The 17,723-nt window shown below is 40.6% G+C and overlaps 1 protein-coding gene across 4 annotated transcripts in view; it reads right to left on the bottom strand.

Moving 5' to 3' along the window:
* Positions 1-343: 343 nt before the first annotated feature.
* ccser1 (coiled-coil serine-rich protein 1) overlaps positions 344-17,723 on the bottom strand; it is a 378,554-nt gene continuing 361,174 nt past the window's right edge. For 2 of the 4 annotated variants that reach the window (XM_057832960.1, XM_057832959.1), the window contains exon 11: positions 344-1,923. In XM_057832960.1, coding sequence (XP_057688943.1) covers positions 1,312-1,923 — 612 coding nt within the window. In that variant the 3' untranslated portion in view covers positions 344-1,311. The remainder of the gene's footprint in view (positions 1,924-17,723) is intronic. The other 2 variants (XM_057832962.1, XR_009062832.1) reach the window with 2 other exon arrangements.

Consider the following 17,723-nt stretch of genomic DNA (forward strand, 5'->3'; position numbering starts at 1 on the left):
TGCCCAACGACCGCCCCAAAACATCACTGCTGTAGAGGAGATCTGCATGGAGGAATGGGCCAAAATACCAGCAACAGTGTGTGAAAAGCTTGTGAAGAGTTTGGCGTCCGTTATTGCCAACAAAAGGTACATAACAAAGTATTGAGATGAACTTTTGGTATTGAACAAATACTTATTTTCCACCATAATTTGCAAATAAATACTTTAAAATCAAACAATGTGATTTTCTGTTTTTTTTTTTTTTTCCTCATTCTGTCTCTCATGGTTGAGGTTTACCCACGTTGACAATTACAGGCCTCTCTAATATTTTCAAGTGGGGGAACTTGCACAATTAGTGGTTGACTAAATACTTATTTGCCCAACTGTAATTGCAAGCTGTAAATTGAGAACCCTGTTGTTGTACATTATCGTTATTTGTGGCTTACAATTTAAGAATTTTGAGTTCCTATCTCCACAAATTTAGTAAACAGACTTAAGACGCTCACCGTAACCAGCATGCACACAGTGGAAAGAAGAAGAAATGAAGGCAGGAACGAACGATGATGGATGGATGGAGGTAGGGAGAGATCACAGTCATGAAGTGACGTGTATATTTTGGCAAAGAGACACAATAGTGGGTGTTCCTGCAAAGTGTCCATTAGCAAAAATGGTTCAAATAAATTTACAAACAAAAATAAAATCTACATAAACACCATTTCAGGTTGAGGTTCATCATGTCTCCTGTTTGTCGTCTGTGAGGATGGCTTTATGCGTGCGTGTACTTTGTATTGTATTTGTGTGGGCGTAAGCATATCTAAACTGTCGGCATGGCACCACGTGGGAGCTCTGACGAATGGTTTGTGTGTATGTGTGTGTTTCTGCTTCTGTGTATGAAAGAGAGATTGAATGAACAAAATATCAGATGGGTTTTATCCAGAATTGTTACCTGGTTATGTTCAGGGTGATTCGCTTCGATTTCATCTAGTTTTCTGGCTTGGATGAAAAAAATCTCAGTAAGAATTGATCCACTACTGAAGTGGTTAGGTTGGGGTAAATTTGGACAATGTTTCTTGTTTTGTTTTCTGACTTTGAGAAATGCAGCTGTGATTGCTTTTGTGTATGTTTGTCTTTAAATCGCTGAGTAGGCTGTTTTAATTTTTTTCTTGACTTTGTGAGATGAGTATACAAATTGGTGTTGAGCGTGTGGCCGTGTGCATGAATAAAATTTAAGTGAAGTTAGATCCATAAGTGTTGCGTGGAGCATTCCTGTAATTTGTGCGCTGTTTTCTTTTGCAACTTTGTGAGAAGAGCAAACAATGTGTCTGCTCGCAATCAAGCGTCTCTCTGTGTGAGCGTCTGGAGGTCGGTGGTGTGCAGGGAGTGCTGGAGGAAGACATTTTTACGAGAGTAGCTGTGCAAGGACAGCGGGCCCCTGGGTGGCTGCCCCAGTCGGCCCGTGAAGGGCGAGGAAGTGGAGGAGGACGAGGAAGAAGAGGTGGAAGAAGGCTTCTGGGGTGAGGGGATGCCTGACGAAGAGATGCTCCCCCTACTGGCCAAGCTGGAGGAGGAGGCGCCCACCGCCCGGGGGATATGACTGATATGCTGTTGCTCCCCTTTGCGAGATGCCAAACTTCCTCCTAAAGACTCCGAGGAAGATGAAACTCTATCCGGCTGCCTGCTGGTTAAAGATGACATCACGCGGGGTTGGGCCGCAGGAATGAAGGAATGGGCGGCCATGTTTGGGGCGCCGACTGGTGGGTTGCAGTAATTCTCCTCCCTGGCGGAACCGAGAGATAGCGGGTGGCGGGAGGAATTAGCGGGGTCCCCTGCGTGAGGCAGAAGAGATGGGGCAACCCCGGCTCGCGCTGCCCTTCGGTCCTTTGGTTGTGGCGGGCTGCTGTTGCTGCTGCTGCCTGGTCCTGGCCGCCCTGAATGGTTGTTGACCTGAGAAAAGCAACAATAAAGGAACATAAATTTCAAAAATGCAATGGCTTCTTGCCCAGTAGTGACAGGTTTAAGGAAAGAAAAACACAAGGTTTTAAGAGGTGAGACTGCAAAGAGTAGATAGAAACCAGTCTAAATTGAAATCACCCTACAGTGTATCACAAAAGTGAGTACACCCATCGCATTTCTTAAGATATTTAAGTATATCTTTTCATGGGACAACACTGACAAAATGACACTTTGACACAATGAAAAGTAGTCTGTGTGCAGCTAATATAATAAAGTAAATTTATTTTCCCCTCAAAACATCTCAAATTATAGCCATTAATATCTAAACCCCTGGAAACAAAAGTGAGCACACTCCTTAGAAACTACGTACATCCCTAAATGTCCAAATTGAGTACTGCTTGTCATTTTCCCTCCAAAATGTCATGTGACTCATTACAGGAGTGCTGTCAGCATTGCTGCAGAGATTGAAGAGGTGGGGGGGTCAGCCTGTTAGTGCTCAGACCATACGCCGCACTCTACATCAAATTGGTGTGCATGGCTGTCACCCTAGGAGGAAGCCTCTTCTGAAGACGGTTAGGCCTGTCGCGATAACAAATTTTAGTGTGCGATAATTTATCTCATAAATTATTGCGATATGCGATATTATTGCGCCCCCCAAATTTTGTTTTTTTAAACCAATTGACAATAACAGTGAGAATACAGTATATATTAATAGAACAAGTACACCCATTTAAACGCAATAAATATTTACTCTTAAATTCAAAAATACTTTTTAAGAAATCACAACTAAAAACAATAGACCAAGCCTCTTAAGTAAAAGACAGCTATATTAATACCGCACAGAAACACAGAATAAATGTGTTTTTCAAGCAAAAAATAAATAAAATTGCACTTAATAACGTAAGCATTTAGGCAAATGAAAACTTTTCCCCTCATAGCTTCTGCTATGGCGTTCCATAGGGGTACAACGATACAGTTAAGTCACAGTTCGGTACAATTTTCGATACGGGGGACACAATTTTTGATCCGATTCAATACATTTAATGCTCTGAAAAAAAAAAAATACATTTTTTGTTTCGTTTTTTTTTTTATTTTCCCACTAATGAGCAAAAACTAAATCATATAAACATGCATTCAAGTGCATAATATTTATGTTTACTATATGAGCAAGACATCCTATTTGTGGTCCAAATCCATCTGTGTCACATACTGAATTACCAATATTTGCAGCATTATCTATAGTCACTGGTATGGATTGATTTGGCCTTCTTAACTTCCATTCAGTCATGGCGGTTTATAATTCATCGATGTAGTAAATGGACTACGTGTCCCATAATCACTCTGAGCTCACGTAGCCAATGCCATGGGTCGTAGCACATCTAGTTTGCTATTTCATGATATCTAGTGTGTGCGCGCATTAAAAAAGTTAGCAAACGCCACAGTCACGTCTGCTCATTATTGCGCAACACCAGCATATGACAATCGACTTTCATAAACAGGACGAGTTTGAAGCACACCGCTCTTAATTTGCCACTCAATGTTCATAATGTTCTGTTGTCAAAGCGAGGTTGTTCGTAGCAGCCAAGTCGGTAACAATGTTTTGGCGGACTTCGTTGTAAATATCCGGTGTCGTGCCGAAAAATAGCCGCCCTGCGTGAAATGTTACCCCTGACGGGAGCGCCCACACGTCAACAACACCGGCAAGCCGGAGATGGTCCGTAGTCAATCCAGAGCACTGACGCGGCCGGTGTTCTGTATACGTTGAACAATAGGATATAATGGGAACGATTGGCCCAGGCATTATTTTTCGCCGGACCTGGAAAGAGGATGCATTTTGCGTAGTTGGTAACAAGGAATCCGAACTTTTAACAGCATGTCTGCCGCGCACGCACTTGCACGCGAGGCGATAAATCGCAGCGGCAAAATTACCGCCTTCATTTTTATTTATCGTGCGATAAATGGAATTATCGCATATTGTGACAGGCTTAAAGAGCATATGACACGAGAAAAAAAGTCTTAAATGGCATTATTATGTGAATTAGAACCATATTTTGAGACGATTCGACTATATACAACAATTTAGCAAAGCACAGATGACGAGAAATTAGTCTTTTAATCTGCCGGTTAGCCACGCCAACCATTATTGGGCTTTAGCGTCCCCAACAGGTGGATGACGTCAGCGGTAGACTGGGCTCATCGGTTTTACTATTCAGCCCATTGAGGGGGAATTATTCAGAACGAGGAAAAAGCGACGAAGAGAGCCGCAAAATGTCATTGTTTCAGTCTCTCTACTCCAATATTTTTACGGGATATTCTTTTCATCCAAGTATTTTTCCCCAATAGCTATATAAATGGCTTGAGAAGGACCAGTCAGCCCGTCGAGGGGGAACTATTCACAACGAGGAAAACGCGACGAAGAGAGCGGCAAAATGTCATTGTTTATGTCTCTTTACTTCAATATTTTTACAGGATATTCTTTTTATCCAAGTATTTTCCCCAATTGCTAAATAAATCGCATGGTCATGACAAATAACAGTCTTGTGCTGAATGAATATGAAATAACAATTATGCATTTATTCAGGACGACATGGCAAAATTACTCCATAATGGTCAAAACTGTCGACTTCACCTTTACTGTCGCACCTCCCGAATGATATTTTATGACACCTAAATCGGACATAGGTCATTTCACTTCCCCGGCTTCGGAGAATGTAAACAAACCAGGAGGCGTGACAGCTAGCCGACATGCTAACCCGAACCGAGTGATGTTTCAAAGTCTTCGAAGCGGAAAATCACACATAAGTATCCTGGATTATTTGACATGACGACCCGGTTGTCGATTGTCATCGCGGATCGGCAAACCGCCCGGCGGAGAGCAATTTACAGTTCGTTCCCCGGAGGAGGGTGGCTGGAGTTGTAGTGCAGCTAACGTGCTGCTGCTAATGAGCATTAGGAGAGCTTTTTGCATGCCTATCAATGATCAAACGTAAATAGTCCTTCATTTAAAGAAAGTTTGTAGTGTTTACTTTGTAATCGCTGTATTCGTATTTGACATAATACAAAACAAGATGTTTACTCACTTCCTCGTAAGTCCAACGGTCCCACAGTAAATATCCACGGTGAATGGGAACCTTTTGAAACTCCAAAAAAAGGCGCATACGCCTCTCCCTCATACAGAATGATTTTTCTGCAGCCGTTTGGCTGGCGTGATGCGAAAAATAAACGTATTAATCCACAAAATCAGCTGAATCCTTCTTCCTCATACACAACAGTACAATGTAGCGTGAAGAGGACGTCTTCTACCGTACACGTCACAGCGCTCTCCTCCTCAATGCAAGACCGAAGCCAGAAGTCACTCATTTTCATGGCGCGGGACTCAAAAAACTAAATAAAAATAGTGATCGCTTCCACACACATCCAAGCGGCCCATATCATTTAGGGGCATAAAATACCGCGTGTATTACGAAATAAACATGCTTTTTCGTGTCACAGGCACTTTAAAGACGGTACACAAGAAAGCCAGCAAACAGTTTGCTGAAGACATGTCAACAAAGCACATGGATTAGTGGAACCATGTCCTATGGTCTGGTGAGACAGACTGGCTTGTGTACCGTCTTTTTATGAATCAGAAATTGCTTTAACAAATCATTGTCTTCCAATCAAATTTTGGTACCAACACTAAAGACTATTGACTTATTTGCACTTTAAAATTAAATGCCTAGTACATACAATTGTTTGTTACTTGGAACGTGGTGAACATAGCAATGGGTGGTAAAGAGCCACTTGCTGCTTTGTTAAGTCATAGGCTACTGTAGATTTCGAAACAAGGTCCCATGACTAACATAGTTCGCTGTCCCGCTTCTGTCAACATCAAGCTGACCCTTATGACAAACATGGAATTGTTTGCAGTCACTTGGAACAAGACTTTGCTATAAATAACCTTGGGTAATGAGCTTCAAGATGCTTCACAATGTCAGAGATTTCTATGAAAGGTCTTTTCTCTAATGAGGCAGCTGCTATCCAACATACACTGAAAATAGAGCCACCTTGAGATGACAGATGATCATACTGTACATGGTCTTGATTCTAAACAGCATCAAAGACACCAAAAGAACGTTTTTTTTTTCTCTTTTCCCCAGCCTGTCTTCTTGACTGTATGAGGAGTTTAAGTGTTCCTGGGCGGGATGGGAAAAGCGAGTGACTCCTGAGTGCGATGAGATGCGCAACAATTAGAGCGAGAGGGAGCGCGCTGCTCGCGTGTTCGCCCTCGACTGTTAATTGGGTGACATTTGGAAAACCAGGGCTCTCTAGGCTCCTGCAGCTTGTTCTAATTGTTTCTAAACCAAGCGGAACCCTGCTCACTAAAGAACACACACTCTAACACACACAGAAAAGGCAACACAAGCAGGCCACAAGGTTTGCACGAACCCACAAAGCGTCGGCATCAAACTGGCTCCCTGGACGCGGCGGGGAGGATGGCAAATAAAGCTGGATGGCAGAAACAGAAGCCACCTGTTCTCCTTTCACGCTCCACTGCACGCCTCCCCCTTATGAAACAAAGCTCCTCACGGCCACCCTCCCACTATCCTCACTCACACATTACACTGCAAAAACTCTTACAAAAAAATAACATACCCAATACACTACAAAACAGCTTGACTAACGAGTTTAATTTTTCCATGATCAAGCTCATAACTCAATTTACGAGTACTGTGATTCCTCGTTTTTCGCCGTTAAAGGCGGACCCCCCAGCGAAAATCGTAGTATTTTTTTTTTTTTTTTTTTGGGTGGGTTCAATGTATTTATTTAAATTTAACAGCTTTGGAAAGAGACATACACATAAGACATATTTAAAAACAAACAAAAAAAAACGTATATTTTTCAAAATGCTTTTTAAGCACGGGAAATATAATAATTAGGATATAAATAAGATATATATATAAAAGAAAACAATGATTTGTACATGTATACATGCATATATCTAGTGCTGCAACGATTAATCGATTAACTCGAGTAATTCGATTAGAAAAAAGATTAGAATTAAATTTTGCTGCTTCGAGTATTTAATTAAAGTGGCGTTGTAATGGTTTGTTTTGAAAGTGTTTGCATTAGTTTTATGGATTTGGGTGGATATACTTCCCTCTAGTGGCAACAGTGAATATGACATAACTCATTTCACATGGCGGGGTGCAGCTGCTCCTGTTAAGACCAACATAAGCTAAGTTTTTGTTTAAGTTAATGTTTTGTCACTGCATTCGAAATTTAGTTTATAGATATATTCAGCTGTTTTTTTGTGGAAATATGTGTTTGAACTATTTGTTAAGAGCATTGTTAAAAAAAAAAAAAAAAAAAAAAAAAGCATTTTATAGCATTTAAGCTAGCGGACCTTTGCTATGTAAGTTAGCCTGTTGTTTTTTGTTGTACTTAGATCTTCATTTACTTATTTTTTTAATACTTTTTTTTACTTTTTTTTTTTAGGCTCAGCTCAGGTATTTTTGTATGTCCCTTATCGGATTATTTGATTATTCGAACTAAGTAGTTCATCGAGTAATCGACTACTAAAATAATTGATAGCTGCAGTCCTACATATATCTAACATTTTTTAATAGTTTTTTTTTTTTTTTTTAATTTTATGAAAATAAAATTTTTACAAAAATAATATGGACTGAGGGCGCGAAGTTTGAAACTCAAAGTAGTAATTTATGTGTACCGCTGTGAGGGTTAACGCTCCAAAGCACAATGCTGAAAATGCATTTTAAAGCAATAAAACTGGACAATGGAGGGCAGTAACGCATTTGGAAATACCTACAACCCGATTCAACGGAACAAACAGCCGGGCTGCACGGCCGGGGCGCCGGGGAAGACGACCGAATGGACGACCAGGAGGATGTCCTGGACGGCAGGCGCGGGACGTCCAAGCAGGACGACCGGGAGGACGTCCAGGACGCCAGGCGACGTACAACCAAGTGCGACAACCATGGAGACGTCCAGGATGCCAGGCGGCGGGCGACCGATTAGAACAACCGAGAGGACGCACGGGATGCCAGGCACTGGACGACCGAACAGAACGACAAGTGCAGCGGACAATGCCATTGAGTCCGTGCTGCTCGCTGAGCAGAGCCCACGCCGCCGTGCTCCGCCGCTCGTGTCCCCCACGACCCTCCAGTGACCCGCGACTCAGCCGGAAATGCGCACGGCTAAACCAGTTCTCCCCCAGGAACACAACATGCCCCACACAAGTTCCCCAGGCGAACTCCACCACGAGGCAGTGGTAACAACAAAAATAAGACCAAAAAAAATCCATCTTGATGACACAGGTGGCGATGAGGGAAAAGTTTACCCCGGCTGTCGCAGCCACAACAGCATCATCTCTCAGTTCAATAGTTTAGTTATGTGTAAATAAATTGTTACTTTGCTATCAAAAGCTCTATTTGTCTTGTTGTTTATTTTATTTTATAGAAGGAAAACATTATTCAGAAGTTTGGGATGTCACATAAGCAAAAAATAGCTGTGTTAAAGTCAAAGTTATGTTTGAAATGTATGCTTTTACAAAAAGCTCAATTTCTCTGTTTTTTCATCAGAAATTGGAAAATTGCTCAAACTAAGCTATTTTCTAATGCTGATTTCTAAAGAATGGAAAAAGATATGAACTAACTTTTTTTTCCTGCTGAAAGAAGAGAGTCTAATCTTTATTTTGGTGGGTTCCATGTTTATATAGCAATAGAATAGAATTTTCTGTGGGCCTTGCAAAATCAGTCAAAATCCAGTAAAACGTCCGGGAGCGAAGGTTGCACCGGTTAAAAGGGCTGGGAGTGAATGAGTTAAGTATGAATCGAAAATGCAACGTGCTGTAAAGCCAAGTCTTATTTTACATAAGTTTTTCTTCTCCTACTTTTTAATTCTTCCTTACCTCAACAAGGCAAAAAGGAAAACAGCAAAGCTTGGTCTGGCCTGATTAACGACAACAGTGTTTAAGAACATTCAAATCCAAATTGAGTTCAAATCTTATCAGAATAGCTCGCAGTGTCTTCCGAACTAAAGGCATAATGACGGTACCTATGAGTGAGCAGCTATATTTTCACATTGGTCCCAATACCCATTTGTTCAGATTTACAGAATATACACGAAAAATAAAATTGTTTAAAAGACAACTACGTGTAAAGACAGATTATCTTAATTTAGACGTGCTCTACACTACAGAAGGCAACGATGTATCCGTATCGGGGTACAAAGATGGATAAGAACTGCATGCCAGCCGTTGTACATGGCTCGATATCTGATGACCGAATTGAAAACCTGATACTAGCATCCATCAAAATCATACTGTTGCTGGATAAATTTGCTGTAGTATATCCATTAATTTCAAAATGTTAACATAAAAGTTGATGATGGTTGATGTGTTTTCACATGACTTAATGACTAATGACTATTGCTTGCGTTAATTAAAATGAATGGCATTTTCTAGTGAGACGGTAACTCTTTCCTTCAAGTGACACCAGGCTCCCTCCTTACTCAGCTACTCTTACAGATTTCTCCATTTCCACCTTGATTGGTAGTTGATAAACAAGCACACTGTGGACGAAGTATTGAGCGTCTGGTACTTGCTAATGTGTGTTGATTGGTGGACGCACATGGCAAAACTTAACACAGACTGATTTGTCTCATTAAGACGAGTGAACGCAAAGAGGGGGCACACTGAAAGCTCTAAGGAATTGGGACAATGCCGTGCTGTCAATTTATGCGGGACAGCTTAATTAGGCCTGAATCTTAACAAACTGACTCTGTTAGAGTTCCAGGAAGAGTTTTCTCATTTATTCTACAAATCATAGCAGCAAAACACACATCATGCATCATGTCCTAGCCCACCATGCTATCTGCCAGCTCAGCTTTTATATTTATATTTTAGATTCATTACACACAACTGAAGTCGTTCAGGCCTTTTATTGTTTTAATATTGACGATTTTGGCAAGAAAGTCAAGAGAAAAAAAATCCCTACCTCAAAAAATTAGCATATTTCATCCGACCAATACAAAAAAAGTGTTTTTTGTTACAAAAAAGTCAATCTTCAATTAATTATATCAGGTCTGGAATCTTATTGCAGAAATGACTGCTTCAATGCGGCGTGGCATGGAGGCAATCAGCCTGTGGCGCTACTGAGGTGTTACGGAGGCCCAGGATGCTTCGATAGCGGCCTTAAACTCATCCACAGTTTTGGGTCTGGTGTCTCTCAACCTACTCTTCACAATATCCCACAGATTCTCTATGGGGATCAGGTCAGGAGAGTTGGCAGGCCAATTGAGCAAAGTAAGACCATGGTCAGTAAACCATTTACCAGTGGTTTTGGCACTGTGAGCAGGTGCCAGGTCGTGCTGAAAAATGAAATATTTCATCTCCATAAAGCTTTTCAGCAGATTGAAGCATGAAGTGCTCCAAAATCTCCTGATAGCTAGCTGCATTGACTCTGCCCTTGATAACACACAGTAGACCAACACCAGCAGCTGACATGTCACCCCAGACCATCACTGACTCTTGGTACTTGACACTGGACTTAAGGCATTTTGGCATTTCCTTCTCCCCAGTCTTCCTCCAAACTCTGGCACTTTGATTCCGAATGACATGCAAAATTTGCTTTCATGTGAAAAAAGTACTTTGGACCACTGAGCAACAGTCCAGTGCTGCTTCTCTGTAGCCCGGGTCAGGCGCTCCTGCCGCTGTTTCAGGTTCAAAAGTGGCTTGAACGGGGGAATGCGGTACCTGTAGCCCATTTCCAGCACACGCCTGGCTCTGGATGTTTCTACTCCAGACTCAGTCCACTGTTTCTGCACGCCCCCCAAGGTCTGGAATCGGCCCTTCTCCACAATCTTTCTCAGGGTGCAGTCACCTCTTCTGGTTGTGCAGCGTTTCCTGCCACACTTTTTCCTTCCCACTGAGGTGCCTTGATATAGCACTCTGGGAACAGCCTATTCGCTCAGAAATTTCTTTGTGTCTTAGCCTCTTGCTTGAGGGTGTCAATGATGGCCTTCTGGACAGCAGTCAGGTCGGCAGTCTTGCCCATGATTGCGGTTTTGAGTAATGAACCAGGCTGGGAGTTTTTAAAAGCCTCAGGAATCTTTCGCAGGGGTTTTGAAGTAATTCGTTGATTCAGATGATTAGGTTAGTAGCTTCTTCTTCCTTTTCATGATATGCTATTTTTTTGAGTGAAGGGAATAGTTAACGTTCACGCACACACCATATAACTGTTTGCATTACTCTAACACACGTTGTATAATTAATCAGGGAATAGTATCATTTCTCATATTTACTGTACGACTGTACTACTTTAACACACCTAATATAAAATAAATAGCACACCATAGTTTAATGAAAAGAAGCAGAATAGACACACAACGCCATCTTATCACAGAAGCCCAACGTGTGCGTCACAAGCAAGATTGAAGCACCAACTCTTGCAATCAGTTCTCCCGGCCACTCAAAGGACAAAGAGCAGGGCGCTATGTCCTAAAACAAGTAGCGTCTCGCCCAGCCAGGACAACAAAGTTGATAGCGGGCGCTTGGGACGTCAAGACCAGCGTCGGTCGCTGTGGCAACCACATCCCATCCACGCATGAACCTAACCACCCAAAACCGGCCACAGAGGGATGATCCCGAAACAACACCCAGCCACACCTTCGGCCCGGCACGGCCCACTCCACCGCAGCCTTCAAAAACACTGGACACTGAGATAACAAATGGTTCACTTCTCGGAAACATTTTCTATGTAGCCTTGTTTTGGATCCAGAATTGTCCCTCCGTCGGAATGGCAGCCCTCCCGGTCGACTCACACGGAGGCGGCATTAGCGGAGCACCATTTCCATTCGGCTGTAGCTGTTTCCGTGCGGCTTGGCCGGGGGGGGCGAATTCCTTCATGGGATAGGGATTTTTGGTTTTTCTTGACTTTTTTGCCAAAATCATCAATATTAAAACAATAAAAGGCTTGAACTACTTCAGGTGTGTGTAATGAATCCAAAATATAGGAAAGTATAATGTTTATTAGTACATTACAGAAAAAAATAAACTTTATCACAATAAGCTATTTTTTTTTTAGAAGGACCAGTATTAGCTACATTCCTGATCTCCAAAGTGAAACCTGTGGTACAGCCGTGCGGCTGAGTGTGTATTTTGTGTGTAATAGGCAGAGACAGATGGAGACAAAGCAAAAGGTCAAGCGCAATGAAAAGAGAGGCGTAAACAAATGGAGTCAAAGGATGGAAGGGACAGGAGGGGCGATGACAGATTGGCGAGAAGGTGATCAAAGACGCAGATAAAACACGACGAGAGCAACAGACGGTTGAAAAAAAGTAGAACTGATTTACAAACTCAAGTGTCCTCTCAAGTACACACTTCTCAAATATTGACGCCGTGTGTCCAAAAGTAGGCTAGGATAAATCACAATAATGCCTTTTAACTGCGCAAATGGACAAGGGCTCCTCAAGACTTTGCAAGACCCTTGCATCTCAGGACAGCTTTAATGACTTTGAAACAACACGCACTGTATGTGGTATGCGGCACACCGGGGAGGGACAGTGAAAGCAAAACACGAGTATCATCAATCACACACCATGACTCAATGCGCCATGGAGGCGCAGAATCATAATGAAGGCCAAAAAAAATCACACTGGACACAAAAAAGTTGAGTCCCTACTGAGATAAAATTGAAAAACATTTCTGTAATGTAATTTTGTCACATTCAATACTTCGTGAATGAAGTTGTCAAATAAACTATGGCTGCAACTTAAAATTATTTTTTATAATTGATTAATCGGATAAATGTCACCTTTTTTCAATTCCCTTCACAATTTAACTTGAAGTTGTGTTCGGCATGTTGTAAGTATCAACGACGACCAAATGGATGACTATTTCCTTCAAAAACAGTATTTTATTACAGCTTCCTGACTTAACTGTAAACTACAACTGTACTGCATTAATTACAGAAAACCTGTTACTTTTTAATAAAGGTTCTGAATACAAAACAAAAAGAATTTCTCAGAACACAAATCAGACAAAAGTCCTGTTCATTCAAATTAAAAAAGTGCTGCTGATTGACATTGTTGTTATGTTCGTTTTTTTTTTTGTGTGTGTGGGCAAGGCTGTGATATAAATTGTGCCAATGACTCATTTATTTTCTTAAAACAAACTAAACAACAAAATCGGATAAGGAGGAGGCAGACTGTGCTGAATTTGTTTCCTTTATCAAACAGTTGTTTATAAATACAATCCAAATCAGGGGCGTTACCGGGTGGGTTGCAGGGGTGAGCAGTGCCCATCCACGGACACGCTCTGCCCACTCAAAGAAACCTGGATGTAGTACAACCGGCAGTCTGGGCACCACGTTTGGTATCCCATTCATATAGTACTGATGTGTTCTAAGTTTTAACCTTTGCATTGTTACTTCCTCTTTCGCCATAAAAAAAAAAAAAAAAAAAAAAAAAAAAAAAAAAAAAAAAAAAAAAGAAATGTTGGTTTTGTTCCTAGGGGGCGCTACACACATTTACGCTTATTTTGGTTTCACCAGTGTTTACGTGGCTGTTGAGTTTGCTGAGTTTTGAAGCATTCTGAGTGGGTCAAAGTAGGGCCCAAAGCGTCGGCCGACAAAGAATGACTGCTAGGGGGCGCTACATAGTGTCTTTGGAAATTGTCGGTATCAAAGATTGCACCTGTCTTGATCGAACTGCCGATTCTGGTGCATTTTGAAGCATTCTAAAGGGGTCAGATTGAGCTGAAAGGGACTACGAAACAATCTATAATAATAATAGAACTGAGCAACCACAATAGGTTACCTAAAAAAAACATTGTCACCTGCATGTCCTTACTGTTCAGTAATGGATGTGTTCCAAGTCAAATAAAATCTAATAAACTTTGATTTGTTTCGACCAAATCACAACAACAGTTATCTCAAGGAGAAAACAAAACATGTTTTAAGGTTCAGTAGCCCTACGCTGGATTTCATCCAATTTTAAAGCACACTCTCTTGTATGACAATTTATAGTTTGAATGCGAGTTTGTGTTGAAAGGAGACTCTAGGCTATTATATGAATGGGTTTCTGTGTGTGGTTTCTTTATAAGAAGAAATGAGAGAAGTTTAGTAACAACAACTCGAGTGCTAAAATACTTCTCCTAAACACGATACAAATGGACACTTAAGTTACTGATTAGCATCATTGCTAACTAGATTAGCTCTCCGTGCTACATGGCAACGTCTCATCAACAAAGAATACAAACAATATAATTGCTTTCATTTACTCACATCTTACTGAGGCACACTGGATCTAACAACACCAAAGACAATCTAACTTTCGACACTTCATAATACAGTGATCCCTACTTCGCTCCTCAGTCCATCGTGAATTTTTGTTTTTTTCAATTAAAAAAATAAATCAATAAATGCAGTATTTTATAGAGCTCTCCCGATCTGATCACGTAGTCTGTCACTTACGTACATGCCGCTTTTCTTTGTCAGGCAGCGCATTGTAGTTGCTTTTTAAAGTTAACAATGATTGACAGACATTAAGGTTTGATCTTGCCAAAGACACTTGGAAGCCAAAACTTCAAAATAAATCATCATTTAACTTGTTAAACAGTTGCTGTGGCAACGTGGATATGAGTGGACTCACTCAATTAAGCATTTAAGAAAGACAAGCATTTTTCTACTTCATTCTTGTTAAAAAAAAAATTGGTGGGAGAGTTACATGTTTAAAACTTATAATTATTACGTTTGAAGTGCTTAAAAAAACATTTATTAGACACTGGCAACCAGTTCAGGGTCTACCCTGCCTTCTGCCCATAGCTGGCTGGGATAGGCTCCAGCACCGCAGCGACCCTCGTGAGGAAAAAAGGCATGGAAAATGAATGAATGAGTATATACATAAAAGTATTTTTAATTATTCTTGGGGAGGGAGACAAGTAAAAAAAAAAAAAAAAACGCTTTATATGTTTCTCTTCCCATTGGTACATCTAAATAAATACATTGAATACACACACACATTAAAAAAAAAAATCTTTTGGAGGGGTGCTACTAGTTTTTCACTCATCGCGGCGGGTTCTGGTCCCCATTAACCGCGAAAAACGAGGGGCCACTGTATTACTGTATTGATTTAGCAACCCAACCTGACTGTAGCAGTGAACTCTCTCTCTCTCTCTCCCCAGCTCTAATCACTGGCACGTGCAGCTTCCTATTACACACAAACAAGGACCCAAACAAGACAGCTCATAGCGGCCAGCAAAAATCGATTATCAAATTCGTTGGCAACTAATTTATTAATAGATTTAATCGATTAGTTGCTACAGCTTTAAAAATAATAATCTTGAAATAGTAAAAATTACACAATAGTGATGTTTTTGAGGTTTCATTGGCTTACCACATTCCCCCCTCATGTTGATGCTGATGAGATAAACTCTGAATGTTGTCGAAAATTACTCTGCAGAAAAATAAGACTGACAAGTGGAAGTGTAAATTTTTTAATAGTACGATAAAATAAAAATAAAATTGTGCATTCGGCTGGTGGCCAGTCTTGCAAATGTAATGAGGCCTAGTGTTTCAGAAAATGGATAGGAAAAAAAAAACACAGTAGTTAAAATTAATGAAGGTTAAAGCCCAGTGTTCTGTTCTGACTAAGTAATATACTATGTAATGGAATAAGATGGTCAACAGTATTCATATTTAAAATATGGCCAGGACTTTCTATTACTAACATATTGTACTTAAATGTCACCGTAACAATACAGATATAAAGACACGAGAATAACAAAGACCACGGCATGCAATAGCTGATGAATGACTGCAGACATCCAGGCCATCTCCCACACCAACTAAAGGCTGGATCCATTTGCCACCAGACAATCAAATAAAGGCAGAGAATGCGAGCACGCTGGCTGTCTCAAGGCCATAACAACACATCGGCTTTCAACTTGTTGGTTTACCTCAGTAAACAACCCACCTTGGGAGGACAACAGCCTATGGCAACATCCTCCCTATTGCCCTCCTGCTCTTCATCTATCACATAAAGATCTTTGGACTGCAATTTTCCAGATTTGCATCCATATATTTCCCACCATTACAATTCTTTCTTTTTTATTTCTATCTCATTATATTTGAAGTGAAATGTCACTTTGTATAAAAGAGGAAACACATTAAAGTGCATCAAATGGTAAAAATGTCTTTAGGTGTATGTATGACACAGATAATATGATATTTTTTTTGGATCACTGAAATGGGATTCTCACAAACCCTGTGTCAAGGGAGCCAGTGTGATGGTTGCTAAGAAAAGACATGACCAAACGGGCAAGTTGTCAAAACACTTTTGTCTAGTTATTGTGTTTCTTTTGTGTCGTCCCTAAATCCATTTATTTGTTCGGTTTGTTCCCATTCCTATTGGTGTGATCAGCCTGTCAGCTGGTGACATTGGGCAACTTTTTGTTCAAGGGACTGTGATTTGGATTTCATATGACAGGTGTCAACCATTTTGGTCCATCTGTTTCTGCTGTTCCAAAAAGGAAAAAAAAGGAGAGTGGGGGCAATGAGTAAAAATAAAGACTGCCACACCATCTTTTCGAGCAAGCCATGCTTTTCATATTGTGTCGAAGTATGGGGAAACACTTAACAAAGTGCAATAAATCCATTAGTTATATTACAGAAACAAGCAATCCGGATCATACATAAAGTGTTTTTTTAGATCACACACATAATTTATTTACTCAATCCAAACTGTTAAAATTTAATGATCTTGTAAAATATAACTCATCTTTTTATTTAAAGCATTTCATAAATTATTTCCCCTCAACTTACAATGTAGTTTTAAAGTGCGAGAGCAACCTCATAATTTGAGAGGATTTGCACTTTTCACTACCAAAATTTCATACTACTTGTCTAGGATTCTGTGTGTTCTGTATGTGGGGTAAAACTCTGGAAGTCTGGATTTTCAATATTAGCAGTGCCAAACTATCCAGAGATTCAAAATGTTTTATAAACATCAGGTCTGGTCACGATACACAGAAAGAGGTCTCCAAATGTCTTAGGTATACAGTGCCCTCCATAATTATTGGCACCCCTGGTTAAGATGTGTTCTTTAGCTTCTAATAATTTTTTTAATTCAAATATTATGGGACCTTAATGGGGAAAAAAGAGAAAAATCCAACCTTCAATACAAGTGCATTTATTCAGTGGGGAAAAAATCCCACATAAAGAAATTATTATTTGACATCAAATAATGTGTGTCACAGTTATTAACACCCCTGGTGTTAATACTTTGTACAACCCCCTTTTGCCAACAAAACAAGGTCTGGGGACTGAGATGGCCATGGGAGGAGCTTGATTTTGTGTCTGGTGAACCATTTCTGTGTAGATTTGGCCATATGTTTAGGGTCATTGTCTTGCTGAAAGACCCAGTGACGACCCATCTTCAGCTTTCGGGCAGAGGGCAAAAGATTTTGATTTAAAATATCCTGGTATTTCAAAGCTTTCATGATGCCATGCACCCTAACAAGGTTCCCAGGGCCTTTGGAAGTGAAACAGCCCCACCGCATCACTGACCCACCCCCATACTCATACTTCACAGTGAGTATGAGGTGCTTTTCAGCATGCGCATTTTTCGTGGCACGCCAGACCCACGACCCACGCCACACCCGCTTATGTGGGATTTTTTCCCCCACTGAATAAATGCACTTGTATTGAAGGTTGGATTTTTCTTTTTTTTTCCATTAAGGTCCCATATTATTTGAATTAAAAAAAAAAAAAAATTTGAAGCTAAAAAACCAG

The sequence above is a fragment of the Corythoichthys intestinalis genome, chromosome 3 (genome assembly GCF_030265065.1).
Source record: "Corythoichthys intestinalis isolate RoL2023-P3 chromosome 3, ASM3026506v1, whole genome shotgun sequence".
In the NCBI taxonomy this organism is placed as follows: Eukaryota; Metazoa; Chordata; class Actinopteri; order Syngnathiformes; family Syngnathidae; genus Corythoichthys; species Corythoichthys intestinalis.